Consider the following 24,847-nt stretch of genomic DNA (forward strand, 5'->3'; position numbering starts at 1 on the left):
CATAATAGCGGTAATTAATGTATTCCAGAAACGATTTATTACAAAAAAGTAAAAGCATTTGTGTTGCAACATAACAAGAATAGACCAGTGAAGATTTCATGGCCCTGTGGTGGCTATTCTGTCATAACTTCCTCATCTTCTTCCTCATCATCTTCATCAAAATACTTTTCCTCTGCATCTCTGTTGACAATGTCAAGGTTGTCATAATCAGGGTTCTCGTCCACTTCGCTATAACGGAGACACACAAGTGCACAATTGATTGTAATCTTCTTTTTTTTTTTTCCTTTCCTGATAACTCGAGTGCTTTGCATGCATGCGGACCTGTAGTTGAAGTCTGTGTCTTTGCCATCAAGGAAGCGTTGGTGCATCTGACTGATGAACTCCTCCCGAAGAAGCGCTTTCTCCTCAGAGGTCTTTTCTTGGACTCTGTCTTCTTCAGTGGCCAATGTCCAAACACATGGAGAGGAACAAAGAAAGTCACTTTAGCGAGAGCAAACCATAAGACTTGTAAGCATAAGCACCTTCATCCTCCTCCTCTTCCTCCTCCAGCTCTTCCTCCTCCTCCCGTGCACCCTCCTCTCTATCCTGCTCCTCCTGCAGACGACACTGGATGAGCCGTTCCTGGTAGGAGTTGAGGAGGAGGTCTGACAGCCCTCCTGTGGCAGCTCCCCCTGATGTGGCCGGTCTTTGCTGTGCACCACCCAACATGGCCTCTTGGGAGCGCTCTATCACCTAAATTGTCACAATTCATTATAGATCAGCATTGTTATAAATTAGTGTGGGAATTTTGACACCTTAATATTAACATTTTGTTCAAATAAATAAATAAATAAATTTATTTCTTGTAGTTTTTCATTCATAGACATCTAAGAGAGGTAAAATTATAACACAAACTACCCAAACCAAATAAAGAAAAGTATATTGTTACCTCATCGTCAGTTAGGTACTGTCCAATGTATTGTTCATACAGCAGTGGCTCCCTCGTCCGCATTTGTTCTTCACTGAAGTACAGACCCTCTAAAAAAATATATATATATATCACTTGGTCGACTGTATGAACAGCGTAACAATTAAACAAGATCTTTTTGTTGTGGCTTATTGTGTTTATCTCCGGAAGACGCTGCCATGCAACATTTTAGAGTGGGGAAAAGTTTTCTACCTTCTTGCAGGGCCCTGAGTGCGGCGTAGCGATGGTTTCGAACTTGTGTCTTGTGGGTTCTTCCTGCTGCTTGCTTCTGAATCACTTCACTGTAATGTTGAGCTCGTGGGTCGGTGCTGACGTGGGAAAAAGCTGCCAGATGCTCGGGCTTCAAGCTTCTCTGGAAATGAATGAAGTGAGCTTGAAGTAAAGTGTTGCGCAGACAGAGAACGACGTACATACATGGTAGCGCTCCAGGAAGACCAGCGGTTTGCTCCTGTACTGATATAGTAGCTCCGTTCTTCGCTCCTCCGTTGTCAGTTCATCATCTCCTATTTGCTGGCTCTTCACTTGGCTTCCACTGGCAACAACAGCCTCCAACATGGTGTGGACTTCAGCAGGGACATCTTGGAACACCTACATACAAAAAATCAATCAGTTGAATTGTTTTGCACGATTCCGTTAATATTTGTTTAATTTGTACTCCTTACCTGAGTATCTTGTGGTGGTTTTTGATGGTCAATGTAGGCAACAGGAGGAAAGATCACCAGGTCCTCGGGTACTGTGCACTGGTCGTCCCTAACGGTCTTATCAGACGTCCTGGGTAGTATTTTAACGCGAGGTTCGGTAATTTCGCCCCACATTGTTCAATTGTCCGTTGTAGCGCCACGAAGTTAATACAAGCACGTTACTTGATGATGTGCTAATTTATAATTACTAACGCAAATTCTAATGGCTACCATAAATATTTACCATGATCGGCAATCGCTCGGACGTAATTTGATCGAAAATTGCACGCAAACGACTGTTGAGGTGCGCCGCCATATTGGTCCGTCCCTGTTATTGTTCCCCGGTGTTGTGCCAAAGTAGGTACTAATAATAAAAATCGGGCCACGTGTCTGAATTTGGGCACAGATATTTTTATATTTCTAAATTATATTTATAATTTTATAGTAGTATTATTATTATTTGTTTTTATCATTATTGGTTACTGATTTTATTTCAGTTAAAAATGCATTCACTTAATTATTAAGTGACTATGTGCCAAAAGTATGGTTATTTATGCTTAATTCTGTGGCCGTTTGCAACTGTTGTTTTTCTTAATGAATACATCATAATTATATTGATTGAAAAACGACAATTTATTCATCCAGATGAAGAAAATTGCTGCATCCATGTGTATAAAAGTCAGATTATATGAATGGTAAAGCAGTCTGAAGATGGTGACCTCAGTTTGTGCTGGCATTCTCTCCGTCACAGTCAGCGAAACGCACCGAACATGGGTGCTGAGTCGACTGTTACGGATGCGTCAGCCAAATTGTCAAAAGGAACACTGAAGGGTAGAGTTTGCCCACTGCACGATGCTCCCCTTTCGGGGCTGGATTCCAGCGTGACCCCTCAAGACCATTCATAATTCTCCATTCTCAAAAGTTACCAGAACTCTGGACTGCTTTCTGATCCTCAAAAGCCCTTGAATTTGCAAAGACATTTCGACTCGGGACTGTTTCCGATCAGAATGAACCGCATCATTAAAAGGAGGTAGGTGTGACTATGCACCAGTAGTTTAGATGTTTTTTGTATCAATTGCAAATAGATGTTGAATAGATTACAAATAGTTGTTATGGGCTAAGGAAAAGAAAAACGAAATATCCGATATGTGATGCAATATACTTTTAGCTCAAGTTCTGGGCTCCCCAATCAATGCACTCAAGTTTATGTTCTGTATTTGCATGGCTGACTGGTTTGATGGGATTATACGGGAGTGTGTGTTTGTGTGTGTGCGTGTCTGTGCACATCTGTATGTGCGTTAGTGACAGAGCGGGAGTGCTGAGTGCAATGTATCTCTGTGATTGGGTCCCGGCCCGTTTGATTTCTCAGCGTGGAGTGGATAATCCCATAATCTGATAATGACCCACTGTGCAGATTTAGTGATTAAAGATCTGAGGCAAATGCTCGTTGCTATGGCCGCCAAATAAAAGGAAGTGGAGACTAAATTAATGGCCATGAGGAGAAATGCATTTTTTGGGCAAATTCCACATTGTTCAAATGTACATAGGTACTGATTAAGAAATTTAATTTTCTTTTTCAGGGGAAGACTTCATAGTTTGATTGTCAAAATGATGTAACATTGAAAGCTCAAAACATTATTTGACTTTGTTGCCCCATAAAATGATATTGTGGGCGAGAGCTGTCCCTCGAGCCTTGAGTTTGTCACCTGTGCCATAAATGATGACAAATGTTGTTTTTCAGCCTGTCTCCACTAACAATTGCAATGTACAGTCTCAGTTATGTTGCTCACGGCATTTAAAAAAAGAGAGAGGATTCATCCCTCAAAATCATAAGGGGATTATTTTTTAATCTGGATAATTAACCTGTTAAACTAGTAATTAAGAGACCCTGAAACAATTGAAGGTTCTCTCTGTAATTGAACTGTGCAAGACTTACACACCAGTGGGAAAAATTTCCCTGATGCTAGAAAAATCGAAGAGCACCCTTAGTTCTTAATAAATATGTGGCAAAGAGGCTTTAAGAGCTCCTAAGCTTCTCGAGGTATTAGATTTTTTTCCCCCTAAATGTTGGATTTCACGTTGCATAAGCCGGTGGTGGCAGATCAAAGTAAACATAAGTCAGCAAAAACCAAAAAAAACTCATGGAAAGCATTTCACTGGCATTGCACTCTTAACATTAATTCACACAAGCAGATTCTTCCAAATTCCAACGTATAACAAAAACACTATTGTGAATCATTTCTGTCTGTGTTTCTAATGCAGTCCATTTTCATTCATAGCTTCGGATGAGCTGTTCAAAAAGACTATATTTTCTCATTTGCAATGACAAGCGGAGTTCTTCTTCATGAATCATTGTTGCTCCCCCCCTCATTCTGACTAAAGATCTCGCTGCCTTGTCATCTTAAATAACAGTAGGGGGCCCCATATTATACTCCACTGGAAATTGTGCAAGTTCCTATCTAGACCTGGAGGCTTTTCCAAGGTCTTTTACGCAGAGGGGAATTCAGGTCATATTAACACATAGAACTTTATTGTCTTACAGTTGATCTGAAGTCAAAAGATCAATATTAAATCTGACTCAATGGGTTACATTTTTATCTCGGGATAATTTACACTATGAGCTTTCTTTCTTTTCTTTCTTTCTTTCCTCGCTCTCTTTTTTTTAAATTACGTAACAGATTAAGGGTGTCTGTGGAGGAGAGAGATGTTAGCAGCGTGGCGGCAACGGTGGTGCTGCTTTACGGGAATTTCAAGGCAGCTGCCTGCCAGCCTGCCAGCCTGCCTGCCTGTGCAGACACACAACACACGCGCGTCTCGTCATGCGGCGGCTGCTCGGAGAGAGGCTGAGGCAGGGCAAGCTCTGAGCGAGCGTCCGTCCGTCCGTCCGTGCGTCCGTTCAGGCGGAGAAACTGGCTCCATGACAAGATGCCAACCTTTTCCGTTATGTATAAAGGAGCTGTCATCATAAGCAGGTGAGCGATCAATAAAAGCGGCCATCTGAAATCATGCGCGCTCGCGCGCACTTTTTCTGGATGTACTTTTCATCAACAACTGCGCGTTTGTTGCCATGGTAGCAGAGGTATGCGCGCACTTCTATTGTTAAACAAACGGAAGACTATTTTTTATATCTAACATTTTTTTTTTCAATATGTATGTAAATGTGCGTATTTTTGCACGCGCGCAATGACTTGGAAATAAGGGCGTCGACTCTGTACCACGCAGGAGCCTGTTTCTCTTTTCGGAACCGAACCTTTCTTTTATATTATATAGATGTTATTATTTGGGGGATTTGAGAACAACATGTAAAAACAGCAGGTCGCTTAGTCGTTCTTTCCTCGTTGCTACGATCAAGGTTGAACTCTCCCATCTGTCGTCTACTTGCCCAGCCGCCGTGCGCAATGACAACTGGGTGGGTGGATTTACTCTGCCTGGTCTCTAAAAGCCGTTTTGTGGATTAAAATCATTGTCTGTTATGTTTGGAAATGTCCAGAAAAGTTGACCCGATATGTTTTTTTCTTTTTTTATCTCTATCAATGAGGGTTTGTAAATTGAGCCCACAGTGAAGCGCTTAGTCAATACGCGTGGAGGATTTTGTTGTCTCGTTGTCAGGCAGATTTTCGTTGGGAATATTTTAATTGAGATATTTCCATTTGGGATACAGGTATGCCTATACCTCTGATACTGAGATGAGATATTAGTATAATGAGCAGACCAACGACTATTTAAAAAAGGTTTAAAAAAATAGAATATCAATATTTTGAGAATTGCTTTTCACAAAATGGTAGCTGCTCTTGTTTATGTTGTTCATTAGTAGATTGACTAATATTCTGAATCAAGTAGAAAAAAACAAGGGGAGAAAAACTGGTACTTGTCTGTCAGTTTGTTTGTCATTTTGCAGCATAATTTGCATCGCATCTAAAATGTACAATAAAATATTTAGTTGAATACAGATTATGGGGTTATTCATCCAGGTCCTGAAGATGCAAAGGATGTAATGCATGCTAAAGAGGAAAAAAATGTTTTTCATTGTGTCCTCAATTAGCCTCATTGTTTCACAGCCAGCTGTGGGAGTATCAGACAGATAATTATAAACCCCTCTGCATCTGAAATATTGATTATTCTCCTTGTCGTGCTTTTTGGCAGTCGCATAGAAAAATGTTGTTTGCCACTTGGGAAGAGATCACTGCATGAGGACAAAATAAGATTTTTACAGGTAGACCGTGCAAGTAGAGTTTCATGTGTAGTGGCAATATTTTCTCCTTATACCATTCATGCTGCATATTTAAACGAGCAATATAGATTTATTATTACACCATATTACATCAGAAGATGCATCCAATGTTGCTGTTAGCCTTCCTGACGAGTTTTCTTTTTTTCATTAAGTTTTAACAGACATCTAGTTCTTAATGTCACAATAATGTCAACAACAAAACTTCTAACTTTTCAGATCTTATGCATTTTCTGTCTGTCCACAAAATACGATTAAAGGAGATTTCTTAGATCATTTTCCCGGGAATGTACTTAATGCTCTTTTTCGTCTCCTCTTTTTTCATGGTGAACTAGGACACTCATGGGTCCATATGGTGTCGACAGAGCAGTTCATTCCATGGACTTTACAGACTGTGAGAATGGCTTAGGTGAGTACATCAGTGCTTAAAAAATTAGAGATGAGTAGCAACAAAGATTTGGATACAAATAGTTGGGTGACTGGCATGCAAAAGTGTCAAATTAGAAAAATTAAGCAAATGTTTTGTTATCTACCAGACTATTATGAATCAATGAGAGTACTTACTCAATCGCTGTATTAAGTTTCTCAGCCAATGACATGATCAGATAACTTGGACAAAGTTCCAGAGTGAAAAAAAAAACATTTTGCCGCAGTGGCTGATGCCTGTCACAGCCAAAAGATAAGCACAACAGAAGTGTTAGCATTAGCTGGCAGTGTTGCCATGCAGCATCCATTTCTAACTAATGAAGTGTTTTTCCGAATGTTCAAAATAAACCATTCATTCATTCATAGTAATAAAAAGTTATTTTGACAAGTGTTTTTGGGTGGCTTGGTGATGAAATGCCGCCATGACAAGTGATAATGCAATAGAATCTGAACTGTGTGGGAGGAAGTAACGGAGAGAGAAAAAAAATCAGTTCCATCCTTCTGCAACTAGGATGTATGTATGCAAGCTTGCTGTTGAATATGTCTAATAATGCAAGTAGTACGTTTAAAAGGGATTTTCTCTGCAGAGGAGGTATCCCTGCTCAGTATCAGTGTTTGCCTGTGAGCCAAAGTAGGTCATGTAGTAAAGCCCTAATCCACTTATCTTAGCTGGGTTAAGAATGCAGAAAGCTGAGTGCTGTTGTTTTTATCTGTACGTCACTTCCATTACACTATACACATGCGGCTTGGTCACACCCTACATTTGATATAACTTTGTAATTTTGGAGGCAATTTGCAATATTTTGGTCTGACTTTATTCAAAGCAAACTTTTAAAAAAAATCTCAAGCACGAGCTAAGATTATTATTATTATTATTATTATTATTATTATTACAAAAATGTATCCCTTGCAAAGCTATCATGTCTCTGAAACATCAAAGCACAGAAGACAATTTGAAAAAGAAAATATTATTTTGTATTTGCTCCAGCTACTTTCAGGCGGTTGATGCTTTTTTTTTCCTATCTGATGTGAGTTGACTTGAAAATGCTTTGAGGCTGAGCACAAGAAAGAGGAAGTGTTTTCCTTGGAGAAGGATAAGAAAGGTTGGAGGACTGAGATAAGGAATATTGTTACCCCATTTATGGCCATGATTAACATGCACTCCTTTGCTTCAGACCCAATTAAGGTTTCAATTTAGTCTGTGCTAACAGGCTAATGCTGGCCTTAAGCTAAACAAACCTTGATGTAAAGATTTAATAGGACACTTTCAAGGATAGAGAAGACTTTGGTGTGAATTTGTGGGTGTGTTGGGGGAGTCTTAATGCAATGAAGGCAGCTTTAGGCATGTTGAACATCTTGTTATGGATAGTATAAGATGGTGGCATTCATAATGTCAGTCTGTGTTTTGGCATATAGAAGCTTCTCATCACTTTCCTCTCTCAACTTGTTTCTTAAAAGTAATTTCAGATTTTTGCAGATGCTACCTGCCATGTTTTATACAGATGTTGTTGTTTGCAATTTATTCAATTAGTAGTAAATAATAATTTAATAATAATCAATAGCATAAGACTGACCTGAAATTAAATGACTATGGTTAGATATTGGCTTTGTCATGTTTGTCACGTATGTCCATTTGGCTGATGATATTTGGAAAAGAAAAACCTTGATGTTGGACCATGCATATGCTTATAATTGGGGCACGTTTCAATTCATCTGCATTTTTTTCTCATTAGGAATCAAAGTGATTGGAGGAGTGAAGGAGCTCACCGGAGAGGAATTTGGAGTTTACGTGAAAAGGATTTTACCTGGTGGCCTTGCTTCAAGTGATGGTAAGCCTAACTTTTTCTTTTCATTTCATGCATGAATGATTTTTTTTTTAATTGCATATTTGTATAATTGTAATTGCATAATTGTATCAGTTGGAAATTGATCTTCAGGGCCTGTAGCTTTGTAACGTACAGGTCATGACGAACCTCTTTTTTATTTATTTTTTTAAATCTGCTATTTAGGCGCAATATATACAAGATGCCATTTGATGTGATCGTGGTATACAGTAACACGAAGTGCTTCACCCCTAATATGATGAAAAGGCTTTAATCACATGCAAATCTCTTCCACACTTCCAGCACGAATCTCCCAGTTTACTCTCCCCTCGCATGATTATGCATGAGGTGAAAAAGCACAATTTGCTAATATGTCACGACATGCGCCACGGAGTGCAGTGTGCCTTCCAGCTCAAGTCAAAGTTTACAGCAACAGTGGACTCTTTGTATTTTGGGATTTATCTCTCGTGAGAATAAATAACCAGAGCAGAGTCGCGACATATATGCACAATGATCGATTATAATCCAACAGTTGGACAAGTGAACCTGTATTTCATTTCTGCCAGGAAACCTGTTACCAGGAGACCAAATCTTGGAGGTTAATGGAGAAAGTCTAATAGGTGTCACAAGTGACAGGTAATGCAGTAAAAAAAACTCTTCCCAGTATTACTTCCGCTTTATTAATATCGTCTTGTTTTCATCAGAGCTGTGGATATATTGAGAGCGGCTTCAGCAACCAATCACATGCGACTTCTTATTGCCAGGGATGATGAAGCAAAGTAAGTTGGAGATATTATACGGCATGTGTCACGGTTCAGTCATATCACAAGCATTTCTTAGACAAAAGGGAAGGAGAATAGGATAGAACATCCTCCCCTCTTTAAATAAACATGTTGCCTTGGGATGATATATTCTTTCAAACTTGCTCCAGTTCCCCTTCTTAGCTTTGGAGTGACAGCTGACCAAAGTAGGGGAGAGAGCTAAGCCTTAGGCTGCTCTCTTCAGAAGATGAGCCAGCAGCCTGGTGTGTTAATCTGTGACGAACCAACCTTAAAGTCAAACCTATAGATAAAGAGAGAAAATGGACATTGGGAGGAATGGATAATTATGTCTCCAGTGACCTTCAACCTCTCTCAAAACAATACAAACATGAACCAAAGATGAGATTTATGATTATTGATGACGCGTGACAATAACCAATTAACTCTCATTTCCCATTTTGTTCCCATGGAAAGGAAAGAATTTGCTGAGCTAATGGAGAAATATGGCTCCAATGGTAGCACAGGATCAACACGCAACTCTCCAATACAGCAAGGTAAGAAAAATGCTTACATTTGAGAGAAACTTTCAGTGAGCAGGCCATAATACAGCAAAAAAAAAAAAAAGCTTGTGTTTTGTTCAAAGTTCTGAGCCCAAAGGGTAAAATGAGCTCAGTCAAGCTTTAAAAATGGTTTAGGACAAGTGCAGTTGTCCGTTACACAATTGCCAACATCTGTTTCCTTGGTAAACCAAGCAGCCAGCTGGTACTTAAAAAGAACCGTGGCCGGGTTTGCTAAAACTGAAAAAAAAAAAAATAATATACCTCAATGCTAACACTTGTTCTTTGCAATTTTTTTTCTTACACAATTGATGAAAATGTGTCTTAAATTTTCTACTTACAGTATTACCCATTGTCCTTTATTCCAAATCCCAAGGAGGTCGCTACTTGGAAAGTACATCATCTGGTTCTTCATCTCGCTCCCAGAGTCCTTTATTGTTAAGCCCGGCTGGCTCTCAGAACACGTACAGCAACAGCGGACCTATGATGCGCTCGCTCAGGTCTGATGACTTCCAAATATTTGCAAAAACAAAATTTAACTTTGCTAATATGCTGCTTTCTTCCTATTTTTAGTCACCCAGGTGAAGGAGTGATTCAGCTCATTTCTGTGACTCGATCAACAAGTATGGGCATCACCCTGGGAGGTGGCTCAAACCGCCCCGATGGTCCGGCAGTTTTCATTCAGGAGGTTCTTTCCGGTGGAGACTGTCACCGGGTAAGTGAGAAGGCCAAAACACAAAGAAAATGTCGGCGGGGGTGAAAGTTGGCCATGGTTTCAATAGGCCACCCACTCCCTCTTCCGTGATTTGCCTTTCTTCACAACATCTCCTTCCACTTTTCAAATCCCATCCTCCTCGCCTCTCTGTCGCCCACACATCTCACCACTGTGGGTAATATGACAAGCAAGTAGAGGAGCGCATTATAGACACAATATGGTGGAAATCATTCTCTGAAGAACTGTTGATCTGTTTTTTTTCCAGTTTTACATGATCTCGATTCAATTCTTACAATGTCTTGAGGCTATGAAAATATCAGATATGATTTGAGGAGTTGCCCATGTTTGAAAAGATGTATGCTTAATTTTTCCTATTATTATTACTATTATATATTTAATTATATTATTATATTCAATTATATTATTATATCTAATTATATTATTAAAAAGAATAAAATTAGAAACCCAAGTCCCATCACCTGCCAAATTGAAAGCATTGTATTTTTGTCTCGCTTGGGCAGGATGGACGTCTGCGACCAGGAGATCAGCTCATTGCCATTAACAAAGAGTCCTTGATAGGTGTGACGCAAGAGGAGGCCAAAAGTATGCTGAACAAAGCCGAATCCAGGTGGCTTCCCATCCGAGTCACACCATTGATGACATTTCATTCAATTGCACATCTGAGCAATTCCTCGGTTGTATTCCCAGTCAAGAAAGTGCAGTGGAGATTGCCTTCATCCCAGGTAAAGGACTTTTCCAAAGCAGTACATCTCTTCACAACGGTGTTCAGCGGGCTACGGGCAACTCTGGACGCTTAAAAGTCCACATCCGATCACCTGAGGTCAGCTTGTATTTATGGACTTACAATTCATCAGACGTTTGCTTAGTTGGAAGTCTTTCAATTTGTTTCCTTTGCAGATCTGTGCCGAGGAGCCTACTCCAGTGCCCCCGCCTTCTCCTGACATTTGTCCGCCGGATATCCACATTTCAGGTCACAATAAACATTATGTCTTCTGTCAAGCGCTGGTACACCGTGAGAGTTCGAACGACATTTCACTTGAATACAGAGAAGGTCAGAATGAGCTTCATCGTATTTTAGCAGATCTGTAACGTCCAAATTTTGGCATGGTTCTCACCAGAGGTCGGGGGTTTTTTTTGGGGATGAATTTACGACAGACTTATGGCACATCTGGGCGCCATGGGAGGGGGGAGCAAGTTCAACAATTTCAAGCTTAATGGATGAAGACACTTATCACTAAATTGAAAAACGGGGAACATGGAGATTTAGCCTGAGGTGTGGCGGAGAAGATTAATGCACCCCCCCCCCTCCCATAGTGTGACTTTTGTTTGACCTGCACTGAGTTTAGCGCAAGTGATTGACAACTGGAGTTGTCGTGACTTGATGAAATTACCAAACAATGAAATTGTTTCCATTTCTACTATTAAAGTTCAACCAAATCATCATTCCTGCAAATGGAGTGAGCTTCATGGGCTTAATTTTTTTTTTTTTCAAACAGCCAAGCAGACAAATGACTCCAATGGTAAGGGTCACACGTGGGTCCCAGCACCCAAACATCCCGTCCCAATCCTATTGACCAGGATTATGACAGTCAAGGTTATTTTCTAGGTGGTCTGACCCCTTAGCTCCCTTTCAGGCTCTTATTGGTTAAGTCAGTTGCTAGCAGTGACAGATGTCTGCAGTTTCTAAAGAGGTGCCAAGACTCATGTGCACAAGGAATTTTTTTTTTTTTTTTTGCTCTGATTCATACAGACAGCTTTAATGTGGTTCAGATAATGGAGATTTTTGTTTTTATTTTAAATGTGAGAAGCTATCATGTCAAATTTGGAGGCTTGCATCTGCCACTTGACTTCAAAAAGGCACAACCCGGACGGACGTAGACACACATGCAGCGCTCATGTCTTCAAGCTGATCTCACTGACAACCTCCTTGTTACGCTTTGTCTTTGTTGCTCATCCTGAAAACACTGTAGGGCAACAGCTCATCAGTGGTGTGCAATCCTGTTAGGAAGATAAACAGGCATGTGTCCACATTGGTCGAGCTTTACCTATATGCACGCACCTGGCAAGTTCAGATGAGTCATTAGGGCAAATTCATTTGGACTTCGATTTATATCTTATCTGCAAAGATTACAATTATAGGCTTAATTATGATCAAACAAGATCAGGCAAGCTAGAAATGAGAAGAAATAGGCCAACCCGTGTATACAATGTCAATTCGACATAAAAAGGGTGTTGGGACTAGCACATTTACAATCAAATTTGTATTTTTGATCATTATTTTAAGGATTTTTACAGGTTGTACCACCATACATTGTTGATTTGAATGCACAGGACAGACTGTTGCCACGGCAGCAGGTCTGCCAGTCATCACTATCGGTTAGGGGTGGGACATTTTAAATCCTTTGGATGGGAAGAGGAAAGAGAGGCAGCAGGTTTTGCGCTGCTATCAGGATACTCCCGGCAATAGGACTGAGCGCATTCGTAAACACACACACACACACACACACACATTGGCATAACAAGCAGACTCACAAATCTGGGACAGGGAAGCTCATCAAATTAGTATTAGACACTGGCTGTCTGCTCTGGTGTTTTTCACAGTGTTCCCTCGCTCTCATCTACATAATCACTCATCTCTCCACAAGGCCACTCTTTTTAATCATGTTTTTTTTATTTCATCCTTTCGCCTCACACTCGTAAAGTCAAATAACCCCCGATCACTGCAACTACCCACTTCCACAAAATCCAGATACAATATCTTGTTCATCCACTTTATTAGTCCAGATGATGTGGTGCTTTACCCTGCCTGCCGTTGTTATTGTCCGATGACCGATGCCATAATAGTTTCTTTTCCCCCCTCTCTAGATTCAACCAATCAGAGGTCACCCACAGGGACCAAACCCAAGATCACACTGGACCCCTACATTCGGCTCAAATCAGACAAGTTGGATTTGGTGAGTTCTAGAGAAAAAATGGATCATTTTTGAAGCTGTTCCTTCATATATTAAGAAAAGGAATCATCAAATACAATCCACTTTCATGCAAGTGAGTCACTGCTCCCTGCTTGTGCCAAAAGAAAGCCCTGGAGCTCAAGTTTAATTGTCATTGTGTTCAACCATTCAACTCATATTTCCCAGTGGCCTGAACTACAAAGTTGGAAAGTTGATATTCACTGAGTCTTTTTATATTGTTATTTCTTTCTTATATTAGTATACAATATAGAAACATATTGTTCTGTTGGGAAAGAAAACCAAAATAATAATCGTAATTTGCAAAGAAATGCCAAACTGTAAAGCTCTTTGATGCTTCACTTCATCTTATTTCATGTATTCTAATTTATTGTACTTAGGGAATTTCTGTCATTGTGGTACTGGCTTGCAGCTTCTTTTCTCTGTTTTGTAGTTTTGTACTCTTATCCAGCCCGAAGCTTTCTCTCTCTCTCTCCTCCCTCATCTAATTATTCATCCTTCTTGGAATCTGACTCTGCCAGCACTTTTATACTGATTTGACTTTTTTCCCTATACTCTATCAGAACTCATTGATCCATGTCTTCAAACATCACATCTCTGTCACTGTTTTTGTATCATGTCAAGACAGATGTGGCTTTCCCCTCATTTTCCAATTCATTCATGAGATTGCAGCATAAAGGTTTAAATATTTGATAATGACATATTATTGTCTCCCTTGATTCTTCAGCTCATTCCAAAACACAGTAGACAGAAAATATTGCATCATTATATATCTGTCAGTATTAATGGCCAATACAACTTGATGCCCATGAACAATACAACAATAATTAGGCTTTTGTTTTTTTGCTACATATTAAATATGCTTGGCAAGCTTGCAAAGTCATCTGAAGCGAGACAGGTGCAGCTGATGTGTTTGCTAACTGTGTTGATGGCTCGCAGGCTCTGTCCTTTCTGGGCTTGGACGTCAGCGATGAGAAAAGGAAGAGGTTACGACAGAGCCTGACGACAGACCCGCAAGGCACCGTGGCCTATGGAGGTAAACACACACGCACACACGCACAGAGTTGCGTCAAGTGCAAGTGACAGATCGGTGTTGAAACGCTGTCAAATGGCAGCCTGGCTGTGACGGACGGCTCAATGTCACCTCCTGCTTGGCACAACGAGCCTGCTCATTTTGAACATTTAACAATGAATGCAATTTTGCTCTTCAAATACAACTTCTAATGCATTTTGATTACAGCTTGGGGGGGAAAAATTGACTTGTGCCCTTTCCAAACTTTGCCAGACTTTGTTGAGGCCACACGGTCCATTTTCCAGGACAACTTGGAGGAGCTCAGTTTAGGGGCGGGTCCTTTTATGTTCTCCTATCACGAAGCAGCCAGTCTGATGGACACGTCGGCCTTCCATTCTCCCGTAAGCTGTCTTCTCATTTATTGACTATTATGGCTTAGTGATTGAACCTGTGTATTGCATGTAAATGCATGTTTGTGTCCGCAGACGTATGAATCGGAGTGCAGCTACGGCAGTGAGGAACTGGAGCAGTTTCAGACAGAGGTCAAACAGCTGCAAACCCAAATGAAGCAGCTCAAGGTCAGTGCACGCAAACACACACGCACTCACATGATGGGGGTGCAAATGGTACAGGTAGCTAGCAAATTCAAGTGCTGCCTATTGTCATTAGAATACGACATACATTACATTTTAATTGAAAAAATATTAAAAATTTAAAAAATTTAATTCAATAATCTAAAAAAAATTGGGCTGTTTGATTATATAAATTCACAAGCACCTTACACTGAACTACATATACACATCCCATATTTTTTTATTTAGTTAATGTTTTGGGATTAATTCGGAAGACAACTCCAACATGTAATAATTAAATCTAATGAAGAAGGTCAAACCGACTGCAAAAATTGTAAATCGATTGATTTACAATTGTATAATGTTTCAGTCACTCCGTTTGCATCTTCATGATTGTTCTGGATGTGTCAGTCCAGGTTGAAACGCATCCAACCTTATTTATACTGACTGCTGACAGTTGGAATAAGCCCTTCCAGTATCTTCCTTTTGTGACAAATGAAACATAACACCTACGCCGATGAAGCATATTAATACAAGTCAAGAAGTCTTCTTTACTTGCTTCAATTAAAAATAATATTTTTATAGATTTACACATTATACTTCAGGCCAATGAGTTGCACGTGATATTTGTTTTGGCAGGTGGTACTAAAGGACATGGAGCACAGCAAGAAAACGCTTGAGGATGAGCTGCAGAAGACCTCCGAGGTATAGAAAAAAGATATATCAACGTAAAAATTCATCAGTGACGACCGAACGTCCTTCCTTTCAGAAAGCATGTTTGACCGTGGAGGAGAATACCCGTCTGAAGAGCCAACTGCAAGCGGCAGAGGCCGAGGGGGTGCAGCGTCACGGGAGCAGTGCGGAGCAGGACTACGAAGAGGTGATCCAGCTCCTGGAGGCCGAGATTAAAGACCTAAAGAACCAGCTGGCGAGCAAGAGACAATCGCGAGGAGAAGCTACAAAAGTGAGTCCGGAGAGACAAATGAAAACAAGAATACGTTTCTGACAGTGTCAGTCAAAAATAGCACTTGCACTGGATCTCATTAGATTATGCAGCGGAAGTGGGCGGCTTTATTTTTTTTTTGTGAAAAGCAGCAGATTATTTGTTCTTTCACACTACACACACACACACAACAGCCTGCATCAAAAGAACGTAATCCGAGCTCTCCCGTTGCAACATAATTACATGTAACTGGATGTTTTTTTTTCTTCTTCAGCAAAGTATGTCTTATCGTGCCATCTGTCCTCATGTGCCACAAGAAAGGCTCAATGCTGAGAAGGCACAACAGCTCGTGTGCGAAAATAACTCGGCTGTTTCCATTCTTTCCTGCCTCCTCCCGTACGACGAACGCCTGCAGCATCGTCGGCCTCGGTGAAACACGTTGGGCTCTGACTGAGCCGCAGTCACAATATTCAGCAGCACCTCGCTTTGATGAAGCGGAGGCTTTTCACCCATTTGCTTTCTCTCTGCACAGCCTCAGCACTCGCAGCTTTTCATCTCAAAGCGCTAAATCCCTTGGTTTCACGCTGCCTCGAAGGGAGCAGCGACCTCACTCTGACTCCCATTCAGTCATCACTTGCAATGATCTCTGGGCTCTTTTGTTATTCTGCTCCCATTGAAATCTTTAGATCTGTTTTTTTTGCACCATTCAACTTGGGAATGGTGCAGTGAGAACTGAACTCACACTGCCAATTGGAAAGTCAGCCATTTGATCCAATAAACCATCACTTGCCCAAATCAGATTTTTTTTTTAACAGCAGACAAATGATTTACAAAGCCTCGGAGTTCAGGCCAGGCACGCTTGTATGTTTGAGATCATGCTTTATTTATCAAAGCTTTGGCCTTTCCATTCTTTTAATTATCTTTCCTTTTATCAGTGTATAAAGCGTTCTTTGTTACGCTACTGCCCTCTGGTGGTTGTGTCTGATATTTTCTTTCTTTATAGCTCTCCAAATATTTCTGCTATCAATTGATGTTATTTTCTGTCATTTGCTCATTTAAGATAAAAGATATCTGCGCACCATCGGTTAACGTCTTAATTAACCCAAGTTATGTTTTTTTTTTTCCCCCAGGAAGAGGTGCAAGAACTAAGCAGGAGGCTGACTGCCATTGATTGTCAGCTCCGCAAGTCTGAAGTCAACAGAAAACACCTTGAGATGTCCAACAAAAGACTTCTAGGCTTTGCACAGGTACGAGAACTCCAAATATGGAATTATGCACGTTCTTCAAAAGTGAGAATATGAAATATTAATAATCACCACATTTAAATGTACTTGTGCTCTTCCCTCAGAACGTCCACAAGGTATTAACAACCCCAAGCTTGTTTGGAGGAGAACACGGGTAAGAAATAAATTTAGTAGCAGTGTCTGCAGCCAGTTTTGCTCATTTCCTCCTGTGGTTTCTGTTTCTATGTCAGGAGCAACAAGTCCTCACCGGCTGCAGACAGTCCCGACACACTTTCACCACTTCCCGACCCCGCTTTGCAGCTGGCAGTTGAGGCCAAAGAGCTGGTGCAGGGTGTATTCACCACTCCCAATGATGCCATAGGTATGGATTACTTAGCAACTGGATAAAATAAACATTACCCACCCATTCTAAATTCATTCAAATTATGATCAAACCTAACTTTCTTTTTGTTTCAAAAGTGTAAACTAAGCATTGCTTGTGTTAATATGGCTGTCAAAGAAATGCAACAGGGCATCATAGACACGCAATAATATGAAAGTCAAATACAGTTCATGTCAAGCTTACCGCATTACTGTGTCCGTCGTTTTTGTAGATTGAAGGATTCTTGGTGCTTTGGAAAGACAAGCAGGACTTTCCACACATGTCGGAACTTTGTCCTGAAAAATTAAATTTAACCAGGCACTTGTTTGAGGTTCTAATGCTGGGGATGGAGTTGTGTGAATTTATGCATCCAACAACGGAACGTCTTGGTGTCTCCACTTCGGCAATATTGAGTTGTTTGGACTGCAAAAGTCTCTCCGAGTATTGAAGATGGCGGATTTTCCAAATTGTTTGGCCGCACCCATGACCTTAATTGGTAGTCCCGCCCCAAAGACTGCCACATCATAGATTGGATGAAACTGAACTAAGTAAAAATTATCCCCCAACAAATTATAAATGCATCTCTGCAACACCTGGATAAAGTTGTTCTACAATCCTGGAGACTCCAAGTGCATAATCAAATGTATTTAAAAGCTAAAAAAGTGAATTTTCCATGATATATACCAATTTTGTCATTTTCTCCTGACCTGTGAACAGTGACAGAGAAGGAAGTTGCTCCAGATCTCAGCCCTCACTACATGTGAGCCCAAAGGACGACCAGGGAAGAACATTAGCCCAAGCTCTCCAATCAGACACCGAATCCACTCGGACACTCAACTGAGCCAGCGCCCTCTGACACACACCTTTTCAAAATAAGACTTTATTTCAGATCCACAGCTCCTTGAAACACACACAACACGACTATTTAATGCCAAAGCTCAGTATACATCCAATTAGACATCCTCAGCTTCCAGTGTGGCTTCTGCAAATGGACTCAACCAAGACCTGGACAGATATCTCCATGGAAACATTTGCCCTGTTGTTTCAACTTGTTAACTTTAGGCATGACACAATACACAGATGATGCACAACTAATATTCCTTCCTATTTTCTACCCTCTCATCACAATGCATGTAGAGGCCAATCTCAATCCACGATTCTCCGTAATAACTCCTTCCCATCTACTAAGAACAAGCATCAAGTGAGTTTACCTCAATTGTTTTATTTCCTCCCATTGTGAATGGAAGCAGAGCAAGATTTAGCGTTGATACGTAAGACCAACCTGAACATTGTTTGTTGGGTCAACATCATTGCATGATGCGAGGGACGTTGTTGTACAATATTAGCAAATCACCGATGTAGCTCCTGTTGTGTAATCTTGTGTCGTTCGTAATCAAGAGTCCAAACAGCCATCCATCATGGTTCTTTATATTTCTATGAACAACGCACATACTGTATAAATGACTATCATGTCCTGTATTTCAACCAGACTGAATTTTTGTTGTGGCCTCATTCTTTCTGTTACTCTTTTATAATAAAGGAATAACTCATAAAAGACTTATCGTTATTCAAATTCATATCAAAAGTCTATTCCGGTAACGACTGGAGCAGATTTTTCAACAACTGAAGGGTTAGTTTAAATATCCCCACCAAAAGGAAAAGTTAACATAGAATATCTGTACAACTGCTTGTAAAATTCAACCAAAACCTAAAATATTTTGGGAGGATACGGCTCTAACACTAACGTCATTAACGTTTCTTGCTATTGCACCAGATAGGGGAAAAAAAAAAAATCATAAAATGACAGGATGAGACAGTTGCCTCCGAGATGTTTTCACCCTGATATGAATGCAATGTGAATCATTACAAATATCGTCTAATATTATTAGTCAGTTCTCAGGATGATCCGGCCAAGTGTGACAGTTCGCCATGTGGAACTAGCACTGTCTCTGGAAGTAGACGGGAGGTGAGCCGATACTGGGGTTGGATTCAAACGAGTTGGGTGTCATCCCGACCATCTCGTCGCCCTGCGGCGTCTCCCCGCCCAGGAAGTCAAGTTCGTCCTCTTTCGAGCCCTGACAAAACAACCGTTAGTATTCGGGAGAATGCTGATCTCATCCTCTCGACGGCGTACCTGAGGGACTTTTTTAGGGACGACCAGCTCCGAGTCTGCCGGCTCCTCCCACACCTGGTAGAGAGGCTCTATCAGTTCACCAGACCTGCGTGCAAAAATAAAACGTTCTGGTTCATAATTTCTTCAGCTTGGTGAAAATACGCATGGCGTACCTTTTTAGCAGGTAGGGGTCAAAAGGAAAGAAGCTGTCCAAGGGGTTGGTGTTGGCGCTCACGCTGTCACCTCCTGCAGAGCTGTGCACCACGGGCAGAAAGTGACGGTTGTTCCTCTCTATGATGGTGTAACAGAAAACCACCTGATATTTCCTGGGGGGGAAAAAAGCAGCAAAGTACTGGAGAATCTGGCGTACGATGAAAGCTAGCGCTGTAACAATGTGTGCTGATCACTTACCTGGTGATGGCTGCAAACAAATTGGTGACTGCTGGGAGACACACTTTAAGCGGGTTCATCTGACACATGACCACCCTCTCCAGGTTCAGACTCTGGAGGTACTCCAAGCCTGATACACACGACACACAGCATTTATGGAAAGGACCAGACAATAGCACTCGACACAAATGAGTCCATGATTTTCTGATGGGGATGGGTGATTTCGTTTAGGACTTTCGTTAAGGCAAAAATAGTGCTTTTCTGCCATCTTGTGGCAGCTATATGCAATTATAAACTTTAATGGTCGACCGTACGCATGAATAACTAACTCGTCAAGGGATGGGTGGACTCATCACAATCACATGGTGAGCATGCTGAGTAAAAGAGTGCAGAGATGTTTACCTTTCTTCATGTCTCCCGCCAGAATGGCTCCATGTCTGAAGATGATGGTGTAAAAGACCGCCTGGCAGGCGGTGTAGAAGGGTCCGTGGAGGCTGATGTCACAGCAGGCCTGCCCGCCTTTACTATCCTGACTGTCGATGTAGCGATGGATCCACGGGATGAGCAGGTCCAGACACGCCCGTACTGTGCTGCAGGAGGTAAGTGCACAGCAAAAAGAAGGAGTTCAAATATCTTGAGGTCTTGGTTACGAGCGAGGGCAAAATGAAACGCCAGAGCAAAATGGTGAACAAGCTTACGGCGCAGGGATGAACTTGGCTCTGGCGAGGAAGCTTCCCATGTATCCCGCAGCAGCCTGGCGGAGGACAGCGGGCTGAGATGGACTGTGCAGAATCTTCCATAAGTGATCCAGGAAAGCCTCCGCGAGTGCCTTGAAGACGCAATTATAATTCAATATTAATACAGGCACCCTCATGAGGAAAAAAAGGGGCAGCAGACTCACCAGCCTGAAGCTGCAGAGGTAAAAAATCAGGAACTGGATGTGACACGAAGCATGTGTGGGCAAGATGAGCTTGTCAAACACATCCAACAAGTCCCTGTACAAATCCTTTGTTCTGTCTGTATGAAGACAGCCTGGAAGTGAAGATAGGATAGCTCTGAATAACAATCAAGAGAATGTATTCTGATGATTCCTAGTGGTCCAAGCAGGAGTGACAAGAGAATAAAACAAGGAGTAATGGGGTACCATTGGCGAGGCAGACATCCTTGATATACGCCAACAGGATTGCCATGAGTGAATCGAGCCTTTCAGCCACCGGGTGGGACATGATTTCCAAATTGGGGGGCTCATCCGTCTGCAGGTCCTCATCCTAGTGCACACACACACAATTCGAAACTCTACACAAGACAATGATAACTACAATGTGGCGAAAAAGATCTCTTCCGTACCATATCAAAGAGGGCCTCTTCAGTAGAGTCGCCGGGCATTTGGCTTTGAACCGTATTCTCTTCAGCCTCTTCGATATCGGAACGGGATGCGCTCACCTAAAACGGAATCAATGTTGTGTTCATTCACATTGTCACCTACAAAAAGAATTATAATTCATATGTCCGGAAAATAAATCTTACATCGAGTTTAAGCATCTGTCCAATGATGATCTCCAGTACGTCTCGTCGAATGGTCGGTATGTACACACTCAGTTTCAGTAGGTTGTGGACGTAACACTCCTGCAGAGAAAAACGCACACATCAAGACAGTGCTGCCGTATGTATTATGTCATGTATTTTTCGGTGGCTTACCAGGGTTCTGGAGGACTTTTTAACAAATGGAAACTTGTCTTGCAAAATGGGCACCAGAAAGTGACTTGTGCTGGAAAGAAGGAATAGCGGAATATGATGCACTAAACAAGGCCAAAAAGCTCAACAAGACCAAATGTGCTTAAAGTGACTTACGATGGGACATATCTTGTGATGAGCTGCAAAGCTTGGTGGCAGCGGTTGAAATGTTTGGGGAGATCTAAAAAAAATTTACGTGTTAATTCAGTCAGCAAAACAAAAGCTGAAGCTAAACCTTGAATACAATATAATGGCTAATCTATAAACATTTGCGTAAGGTATTTCTCAACACTGGGACTTCAGTGTAAGTAGAAGGAAGAACACATACATTCATCTTCATCATCTGTATCCGACATATCGACTCCTCCTTCAGAGATGGTTATCCTTTCTGGAAACACACATACATCATTGCTAAAAACACATTGCCAAGATTGTGACGGAGAAAAAGCAGGTAGAAACCTACTCGGCGTAAAGTACTTGACAATCATTTGGAGACATGCACATAGGAAGACAGTCTGTGCTGATACGAGGTTACTAAGGAACGCCATGTACTCATCCGCCACTGCTTGGCTTCGATCCACCCAGGGAAGCCTCTGCAAAATCCACACAAACAGCAAACAAGTACAGGCATTATAGTTTTGATATATTAAGTCAATGAGAATGAAATGAATGCTGTTGCAAAATACTAACTAAGAGAGTGTGGATGAGTTGTTCATGGTCTTTGGTGAGGTGAGCGATACAATTCCGAAACTCTTGCAGCCATGTAATAATCTGTGCATCCTGCGAGGAGAGAGAGAACATTTGCAAAACTGACAGCCATCACAACAATGATCGCAGAGCTTTACCTTTATATCAGGATCAGCCAGCTGATGCTTCAGCAGTTCGTAGTCACTCAAGTCTCCCTTCATAAAAGAAAAACAGCTTACCACCCACATATTCACACATATATAATATTACGCATTACGTAAATATAGACGTTTTTAAAACGTGAGTTGTTTACCAAATCTGCAAAACAAACCTTACGACTCACCTGTTTAAACTTGGCTAATGTTTCCACAACACTACCACCAAACCTGACGGTTTTTAAGGGAGGAGTGTTCAGAAAATCACGATCGGTTATCTCCATGCTTCATAAAGGAACGAGCGCGTGGATTAGCAGGGTTAGCTTCTCCAATGAGCAGTTACGTGACAGCTGGCGGGATTTACGGTACGGTTTCGTAAATAACTTTAAAGAAAAACACTGTTAATCTGTAAACAAATATATTCATTTTCAACTGTTTCGAAGTTAAACGTCTTTAACGAGAGTAACAAAATACACATGGAGAGTTTCTCCTTTCGTTACATCCGGGAGAGCGCTTCTTCTGATGCATTAAGGGTGGAGTCAAGCTCAGTAGTGCTCGTTGGGGCCGTCTTGTGGTTACAAAAGAAATAGCACCAATTCGTAATTGTAAAGCACTACCTGCTATAATTTACATAACTTTACTTTAACCAAAATTCATTAATAAACTATGCTTTTCATATGTTTTTCAATTATTTATTTGTTTTTTTTCATTGGTCAGGGTTTCCTAAAGCTGCTTCCATCTACATTATGGTTGTAGCTTGCAGTGAAGTAGACATGCATGGCCAGATTCATCGTGAGAGCAGTCACATGGAAGCAGCTTGATAAAGGCAACCTTATTACAAAGGTTACTCATTGACATTTGTTATCACTCCGGGTGGGAACAAGGAAGTGGTTGCACAATCACCATTTGAACAGCAGTATTCTATCTTGTGCATGTGTTTCACCACACATATTATATTTCAATATATTGTATTATTTGCCCTGTGTGTTGTCAAATCTCATTTAGACAACTTGGATGTCTTGAGAAGTTGTGCAGTGTAGCCTTAAACAAAATAATAAATTCATACATTCTGAATGTAGACTTTCAAGGTAAATACAGATGAATGTTTTTATTAAAAATATAAACCATTCATTATAATTATGACTGCAATTGCAACTCAATATCCATAAACCACATACTTGACAGTTTGTTGATTCAACATATGGATTTTGAACAAATAAAATAAAAATGAATTGGAAAATAATATTGAGCCAAGTCGAAGCACATCCAGACTCTCCCCAGGTCAGCAATGAATTCAGAATGTATCTGGAAGTGAAATTAAAATAAATTATCATAGGGGAAACAACCATTATGTGGAAGCACGTGTCACGCTTCTATTGTTTGAACTGGTGTGGAATGAACTGAGGTTAATAATTAGCTTCTGATAATACTTGTGGTTTGTAACTGAAAAACTACAACGCAAAGGAGCATCTAATTTAGCATTTAAGATTCATTAAAATAGGTGGAAACTATTTCTCTAGCAAGAATGGCAAAATAAGATTTGTGAATGGAGTTTAATGCAACTTTCAATGCAGTTTTGTATTATGGAATTAAATTTTAAAAGCATCTTATACTAGCTTGAAAATGACGTTACGCTATATGTATTTAAAAAAATACTTTTCAGAATTACAAGTGAGGCAATAATTTGATCATCTACTCTTGCAAAGACGTCACCCTTGTTTATTTCCGTCAAGTTGGAGAGGTTTCAGTTGTTGTGGGAGGCATCTCCGCGTCGGAGCACCCCACCAAATTTGGCGTCAAGGTTGCCATGGCAACAACCACTTGCTCCGAATGCGGGACCACAGTCTGACCCGCAGCAGATCTCCGCGCTCCTCCTGGCCGTCTGCCACTGCCTGGTACCGCCGCTCCGTTCCTGCGCAACGAGTTCCTGAGGCTGCTGGATACGCGGTTGGACAGCCGCCGAACCGCACCGCCGATGCCCCCTTTGTCCTTCTTTGCTAAGCCCACGTCATCCTCCAATTCCGAGGGGAGCACCTCAATATTTCCAGCGTACCAGAAGACCCACCACACCAGACTGAGGAAGATGACTATGGCGCCGGCGTAGATAAGGAGGTCGTAGAAAAAAACGTTCACGAACACGCCGATGAGAAGGACGAGCAGTCCTACGACGTCGAAGGCCACGGCCAACCAGAAACAGCAAACACAGCGACCCAGACCCCGGTACGCTGGTTCCATGTCAGCGTGGGCTCCGCAGGTGTCATGTGTCTGCAGAGCGGCTGTAAGGTGAGCTAGGTGAGAAGCGGCGTGGGAGGGCCCAGTGGAGGAGGGGGCAAAAGTAAAGAACACTACCTGTTAAGTGTGGGGGAGTGGTGGTTTTTTTTTTTTTTGCTTTATCTCTCAAGGAGAAGATAAAATGACCTACTTCCTCACTCCCCCAAAAAAATCTTCTGTGTTATTACTGATTTTGTTTTTTTTTCCCATTTACCAAC

General features: G+C 41.3%; 4 protein-coding genes across 9 annotated transcripts; 1 reads left to right on the forward strand and 3 right to left on the reverse strand.

Annotated features, from left to right (window-relative positions):
- Positions 1-14: 14 nt before the first annotated feature.
- Positions 15-1,996, reverse strand: ccdc97 (coiled-coil domain containing 97). The gene is made up of 7 exons (XM_088357203.1): positions 1,630-1,996; positions 1,382-1,555; positions 1,160-1,319; positions 929-1,017; positions 522-732; positions 322-433; positions 15-228 (listed from the first exon to the last, which is right to left on the reverse strand). Exons 1-7 carry the CDS (start codon positions 1,780-1,782, stop codon positions 114-116), a joined length of 1,014 nt encoding a protein of 337 aa, XP_088213329.1. The 5' UTR covers positions 1,783-1,996; the 3' UTR covers positions 15-113.
- Positions 1,997-4,289: 2,293 nt separating this feature from the next.
- On the forward strand, positions 4,290-18,836 carry LOC148384538 (syntaxin-binding protein 4). 5 transcript variants are annotated; one of them, XM_088357167.1, is made up of 21 exons: positions 4,290-4,619; positions 6,211-6,284; positions 8,035-8,130; positions 8,691-8,760; positions 8,829-8,903; positions 9,360-9,439; positions 9,819-9,942; positions 10,016-10,157; positions 10,679-10,785; positions 10,866-10,998; positions 11,076-11,148; positions 13,044-13,132; positions 14,087-14,183; positions 14,433-14,560; positions 14,645-14,737; positions 15,371-15,436; positions 15,501-15,695; positions 16,805-16,921; positions 17,023-17,072; positions 17,149-17,279; positions 17,997-18,836. In XM_088357167.1, the coding sequence occupies exons 1-21, from the start codon at positions 4,573-4,575 to the stop codon at positions 18,041-18,043; spliced, it is 2,034 nt and encodes a 677-aa protein (XP_088213293.1). In that variant the 5' UTR covers positions 4,290-4,572; the 3' UTR covers positions 18,044-18,836. The 5 variants fall into 5 exon arrangements, with proteins under 5 accessions (XP_088213293.1, XP_088213294.1, XP_088213298.1 ...); XM_088357168.1 differs by having other exon boundaries at positions 4,411-4,619; positions 9,786-9,942; XM_088357172.1 differs by lacking the exon at positions 4,290-4,619 and adding an exon at positions 4,638-4,726 and having other exon boundaries at positions 9,786-9,942.
- Positions 18,688-22,895, reverse strand: rrn3 (RRN3 homolog, RNA polymerase I transcription factor). 2 transcript variants are annotated; one of them, XM_088357179.1, is made up of 17 exons: positions 22,547-22,894; positions 22,362-22,418; positions 22,207-22,296; positions 21,980-22,109; positions 21,845-21,904; positions 21,634-21,697; positions 21,481-21,550; positions 21,310-21,408; positions 21,130-21,225; positions 20,927-21,050; positions 20,684-20,814; positions 20,481-20,611; positions 20,185-20,372; positions 19,804-19,912; positions 19,566-19,718; positions 19,414-19,498; positions 18,688-19,354 (listed from the first exon to the last, which is right to left on the reverse strand). In XM_088357179.1, exons 1-17 carry the CDS (start codon positions 22,640-22,642, stop codon positions 19,217-19,219), a joined length of 1,821 nt encoding a protein of 606 aa, XP_088213305.1. In that variant the 5' UTR covers positions 22,643-22,894; the 3' UTR covers positions 18,688-19,216. The 2 variants fall into 2 exon arrangements, with proteins under 2 accessions (XP_088213305.1, XP_088213303.1); XM_088357177.1 differs by having other exon boundaries at positions 20,481-20,814; positions 22,547-22,895.
- Positions 22,896-23,439: 544 nt separating this feature from the next.
- On the reverse strand, positions 23,440-24,663 carry LOC148384540 (transmembrane protein 238). The gene is made up of 2 exons (XM_088357964.1): positions 24,072-24,663; positions 23,440-23,663 (listed from the first exon to the last, which is right to left on the reverse strand). The coding sequence occupies exon 1, from the start codon at positions 24,591-24,593 to the stop codon at positions 24,087-24,089; it is 507 nt and encodes a 168-aa protein (XP_088214090.1). The 5' UTR covers positions 24,594-24,663; the 3' UTR covers positions 23,440-23,663; positions 24,072-24,086.
- Between the last annotated feature and the right edge of the window lie 184 nt (positions 24,664-24,847).

This window comes from Syngnathus floridae, chromosome 17 (assembly GCF_059516105.1).
Source record: "Syngnathus floridae isolate MCC-2025c chromosome 17, RoL_Sflo_1.0, whole genome shotgun sequence".
NCBI lineage: Eukaryota > Metazoa > Chordata > Actinopteri > Syngnathiformes > Syngnathidae > Syngnathus > Syngnathus floridae.